Source organism: Hylaeus anthracinus, unplaced genomic scaffold (assembly GCF_026225885.1).
Source record: "Hylaeus anthracinus isolate JK02 unplaced genomic scaffold, UHH_iyHylAnth1.0_haploid 11989, whole genome shotgun sequence".
Classification (NCBI taxonomy): Eukaryota; Metazoa; Arthropoda; class Insecta; order Hymenoptera; family Colletidae; genus Hylaeus; species Hylaeus anthracinus.
Window position 1 is genome coordinate 137,009 of NW_026534337.1, and position 6,000 is coordinate 143,008.

Sequence of the window (6,000 nt, forward strand, 5' to 3'; positions counted from 1 at the left end):
GCAAGCCGATCTCGCCGAAATGCAACCTCACGCGCGTATAAATGGTGGTAACAAGTACATACTAACCATTATCGATGTGTTCTCCAAGTATGCATGGGCTGTGCCGCTCAAGAGTAAAAGTGGGGTTGAGGTAGCTAAAGCTTTTGCAAAGATATTTCGAAATCGATATCCAAACAATTTGCAACCAGATCAAGGAAAAGAATTTTACAACACTGAAATGCAAAAACTCATGACAAAACATGGTATTAATCATTATTTGACGCACTCGGCGATGAAGGCTTCCATCGTAGAACGGTTCAATCGTACGCTGAAGAGTGACATGTGGAAACTGTTTACTTTAAACGGCTCTTACCGATGGATCGACACCCTACCCAAACTTGTACAAGAATCATCGAAAACATCGAACGATAGGAATGCGTCCGGTTGATGTGACTTTGAAGAATGTTAGTAACTTGTTATCTACCGTGTACTCTCATTTGAAAATTGCGGGTCCAGCGAAGTTCAAAGTCGGAGACTACGTACGCATTAGCAAGTACAAGACACTTTTTACTAAAGGATATACACCAAATAGGACGACCGAAGTGTTTAAAATTGATAAAATTCATCAAACAAATCCGGTGACGTACCTGTTAACAGATTCTCAAGAAAATCCTGTCGCAGAAGGATTTTACGAGTACGAGCTACATTCGGTTGCAGATCCAGACGTGTACTTGGCAGAAAAGGTAATCCCTATAAAAACTTCAAAAAAGTAAAAAAATTACGCCAAGTACATGAAAATGTGGAGGACTTAAGGGTGCGCAGAAGCCAGAGCCAAACTCCAAATTGATTTCAGCGACAGTTGCGGAAAAAGTAGGAAACTCCGAGACAAGGATAGAGAGGGCGATACAACAATAGCAGGAGAGATGAGCACAGGCGGATTAGGCTAGCATGATTTTTTTTCCAGGATATTGAAGGAAGCAAGCAATATTTTCTAATAAATTTGGTTTTAATATCTTCATTACACTTTGGCGAATGCGACTCCAAGTCCTGATTTTGCAATTTCGGCCTTAAAAATTTATAAATAGTAAAAGGACGTTTGCTATCTTCATTTTACTGTATATAAAGTTTTAAGGCCGAAATTGCAAAATCAGGTCTTGGAGTCGCATCCGCCAAAGTGTAACGAATATATTAAAACCAGAATGATTAGAAAATATTGCTTAATTCCTTCAATATCCTGAAAAAAAAATCATGCTAGCCTAATCCCCTGTGCTCGTCTCTCCTGCAATTGTTGTATCGCCTTCTCTGTCCTTGTCTCGGAGTTTCCTACTTTTTCCGCAACTGTCGCTGAAGTCAATTCGGAGTTTGGCCTGGCTCCTGCGCACCTTTAAAGAGTAATCATAGAAAAATAGAAGATCCCCTTTAAAAAATTCAAGAAAGTAGAAAAAGAAGTGAAATCGAAATGAGCTGCCAGTACACGAAGGTGCTTTCCAGCAAAGTGCAAAGGCGACACTGTATAACACAATGAAAAATTCGGTACTTTCCAACTATGCGCAGCTAAAATGCTGTGTTCAACAGTGCAGACGTTCGGACCCTAATGACAACTCATGTAAACTGACTCCTCCGCACTTTGGCGGTGAAATGAAGAAGCTAAATAGTGTATCAACTACAAACTGAGACTGTTTAGACATTTGCCTAGATGTCCGTGGCCTGGAAAAATGCTTGGCGTGGCCAGGCAAAGCATTCTTAGATCATCAATACCTATACTTTCTCTCTTGCAGACTTTCACATAATTTGTCAACCTAAAACTTTGACAATATGAGTACATTTTCATTTTATTATGTTTTAAAATATTTCTAAGGACAGTCATTGACGCAGATACCCCTCCTCTTACAGGCTTTCAGATAATTTGTCAGTTTAAAACATTGACAATATGAGTACATTTTTATTATTTTGCATTTTAAAATAATTCTTATTCATCAAATTCTTGACCTTGCCTGGCCACGCCAAGCATTTGATTTCCAGGTCACGGACATCTAGGCAAATGTCTAAACAGTCTCAGTTTGTGGTTGATACACTATTTAGCTTCTTCATTTCATCGCCAAAGTGCGGAGCAGTCAGTTTACATGAATTGTCATTAGGGTCTGAACGTCTGCACTGTTGAACACAGCATTTTAGCTGTGCATAGTTGGAAACCACCAAATTTTATATTGTGTTACACAGTGTCGCCTTTGCACTTTACTGAAAAGGACCTTCATGTACTGGCTGCTCATTTCAATTTCGCTTCTTTTTCTACTTTCTTGAATTTTTTTAGGGGGATCTTCTATTTTTCTATGATTACTCTTTAAGTCCTCCATTTTTTCATGTACTTGGCGTAATTTTTTTACTTTTTTGAAGTTTTTTATAGGGATCTCACTTCTTTTTACAAAGCTAATTTCTATAGTGAATACCTTCTAATAATAGAAAATGGGAGATCAGTTTGAATCCTTTAAGGTTTTAAAAGTACGCGGAATGCATTGCAGGAAGTCTCATTGCAAGAAATTTATTAAAGAAAAAATGTAATCACTTTATCAGTAACATTTAAATGCAAGAAGACTTTCTGTAATGTGTCATATGTACTTTTGAGAAATTAAAGGATTAAGTTTGATCTCTCTTTTTCTATATTATTGTAATACAATAAATTCTGTGTTATAAATAGTGGATCTCTGTTAATTTTCTCATTATTTAAATTTCTTGCAACAAAACTTTCTGCCATGCATTGTGTGTACTTTTGAAAATTCTAAGGACTGAAACTGATATTGCAATACGATTAATTGTGCATTACAAATAGTGGATTTCTTTTTTCATTTCTTGCTTTATCTTTAACATTCGAATTTCTTGCAGCAAGACTTTCTGCCACGCGTTCTGCGTACTTCTGAACTTTATTCTAATACAATAAATTATTCGTTACAAATAGTTGATTTCTATTTTTCATTTCTTACTTCATCATTAACATTCAAATTTCTTGCAGTGAAACATCTTGCCATGCGTTCTGTATACTTTTGAAAACTTAAAGAACAGAAGCTGGTCTCTTTCCTATAACTGGCTTCAGACACATTATGTATATTGTAGACTCTACGCTTACAAAGTAAAAGACAAATGTATTTTTATTTTAAGCTCTGCATTAATTTGCAAGTAAAATAAGGTTTGCATGTGTTATTTACAAATAAAATTAATGTCATATGAATAACGCACAATTTATTATATGACAATACTAGATTCAGTCCCTTAAGTTTTTAACAGCACACAGAACGCAAGGCAGAAAGTCTTGTTGTAACAAACTGAAATGTTAAAAATGAAGTATGAAATGAAAAAAGAGGTCTACACTATTTCTAACCCACAATTTATTATATTATAATACCATTTTCAGTCTTTTATGTTTCCACACTGCACACAACGCATCGAAAAATGTCTTGTTGCTAGAAATTGAAATGTTAAACATGAAATGAGAAATAAAGAAAGAAATCCACTATGTGTAATGCACAATTTATTGTATTAGAATAAAATTCACAAGTATGTACAAGGCGTGGCAGAAAATCTTGTTGTAATAAATTTAAATGTTAATAAATAAAGTGGGAAAATGTACAGAGATCCACTATTGGTAACGCATTTTTATTGTATTATAATTCCAGTTTCAGTCCTTTCAAAAGTTTTCAAAAGTACGCACAATGCATGTCAGAAACTCTTGTTGCAAGAAACCAAATGTCACAAATCCAAACTGACAGTTACAGGTTAGAAATGAACGAACGACATGAGTGACAGCCATATTACAATTCCGACCGAAGAGCCTTGCCGACTGATTTCGAGAGTTGACGAATCGACGAACGGCTTTAGCACTTATTGGCTAAGTGTTGACGAAAAAAATAAGAATCAGAATCAGAAGAAAAATCTACAATTTCTGACCGATTCATGACATGATATTACGATATCTCAGTTATACATAGACCGATTTTATTGATTTTGGTTTTATTAGAAAGCTTATATGCGATTTACATTAGAAAAATGCCTTTAGATCTAGAAAATACAGCAGGCGTGACGAGATATTAATGACAGAAGTTTCAGGTTAGATTGGAATCGCAATTTTACGAGTAAAAGATACGTGGTAGCGCCAGCGCCAGTATACACGGTGGTGTATAATTTTTCATGTACTTGGCGTCGAGACACTACCGCGTCTCTAGATATGTAGGAAAGGAAATAAAGTGTACGTGAAATGGTTGGGATTGGATTCGTTTCATAATTCATGGATCGATAAAAGTAATGTTTTGTAAGAAATGATTATTGAAAAAAGTAAGTAAATATAAATATAATAATTATAATAAATATAATGAAAATAAATATTTATAATGTTTAAGTTTCGATAATTATTTACATCATTTCGACGTCATCATCATTTTCTTCCGCAATACAGTAGTGCCCCCACGGCAAGGTATTTACACCATTCGTCAACACACATTTCTTATCATCGTGTGGACTAAGAGCAATTTTTTGTTCGCTAATCGAATACACGTTATGTAATTTTGATCGAATGCAGTTTTGTCTAATTGTTGTTTCTGTATGATTTTTCAAAGACTGTATGTAGTCATCAAAAGTTATTTTGTCTACTGTAATATTTTTTTTTATTCCCTTAATTTTTTTCACATCATCCTTGTCAAGCACGCGAGTAGTGTACATCTTTGCTCTCAGTCCCACGCATTCTGTCATTATCATACCGTTATTCTCATCCTTCATCAGACCTGGCACTTTCTTGTTGGCGGGAGGCATACCGTACACGTTACCTTCGGCGTAATCGCTCGTATCGAATCTAGCTATATCGCGTTTTGTAATACTATACATGTTTTCACACTCGAGCTCGCAAATTAAACTATCTGTGTCTGTATACAAAACTTTACATTTCTGACCAAAATTTGGAAGCATGTAATCATAATGGAAACTATACAAACATGTTTTTGATATGTCCAAAATACACATACCTACGTACACGGGTTTTTCGAATTTAACTCTCAATTTACGCAATTCTATTGCTACTAAATTTTCATCAAAAATGCTAGAACTATGAAAATTCGGTTTGGAAATAAGGGCTTTCGCTCCGTATCGACCATCCCAACGTGTAACTAATTTCACATCTACATGATTACGCACATTTTCCATCGTTTTACCGAATACAGCGTTGTTCATTAATTTAAACAAATTCTTAGCAAACTCGTTTGTAGCTTGCGTTCGCAACATTGTATTCAGTTCGATGTAGCTGCGCAACCATGGAGACTGATCGAATCTTAGAAAGCGATAAATTTTTTTCAAGCGAAGTCCGTGCCGTAGGCATTGCTGCAGGTTCCAGTAATGTATGACGTAGCGCTCTTTATCACATACCGTGGCAAGCAATTTCTCGTCTCGTTTATCTGGCGGTTTCTCGCGCACGGGACACAGCGGAAGATCGGTGTGCGAATCATGAAGGTCACGGGGATACTCTAAATCTACTTCTAGAATGTACCCCCCGGGCCCGTCCGTGGGAATAGAATTTACATCGAACTTGGACGCCTCGTGTTCGTCGATCCATCGAAAGCCTCCGTACGGTAAAGGTTGAGACATGGTCCAACCATACAAATTGTTTACGTCAAAATACATTAAATATTTCTAAGGGTTTCGATAGATCGTATGATGGCATGTACTTGTTAGTTGCTTTGGCGTACCGGTGCGAGCATTGACTCAGACCGCCACGTATTCCACGCTCAAAAAACATTAACATATCCATGTCAGTTAATAATTCAAATTTGATATTTGTAAACTTTAACAGTGCATCCCATGTAAAACCAGGAAGAGTGTAGTAATATACCGGATACAATCTATAGCTCTGAATGCAATCGTCTCTGAAATTGTCAAACATATCAGCCAATAATAATACATCAATTTTTAAATACAAATCGCTGTATTCGCCTAATATTTTGATATTAAAATAATTCCAAACGTTTACTGCGTGCTCGTAATCGG

At 36.1% G+C, this 6,000-nt stretch overlaps 1 protein-coding gene across 1 annotated transcript; it reads right to left on the minus strand.

Moving 5' to 3' along the window:
* Window positions 1-4,380: 4,380 nt before the first annotated feature.
* LOC128887697 (uncharacterized) lies at window positions 4,381-5,601 on the minus strand. Its single transcript, XM_054143895.1, has one exon. It carries the CDS (start codon window positions 5,599-5,601, stop codon window positions 4,381-4,383), a length of 1,221 nt encoding a protein of 406 aa, XP_053999870.1.
* Window positions 5,602-6,000: the final 399 nt, after the last annotated feature.

Coding starts and splice junctions, on each gene's coding strand:
- LOC128887697 (XM_054143895.1), bottom strand. CDS start 5,601: ATGTCTCAACCTTTACCGTACGGAGGCTTTCGATGGATCGACGAACAC.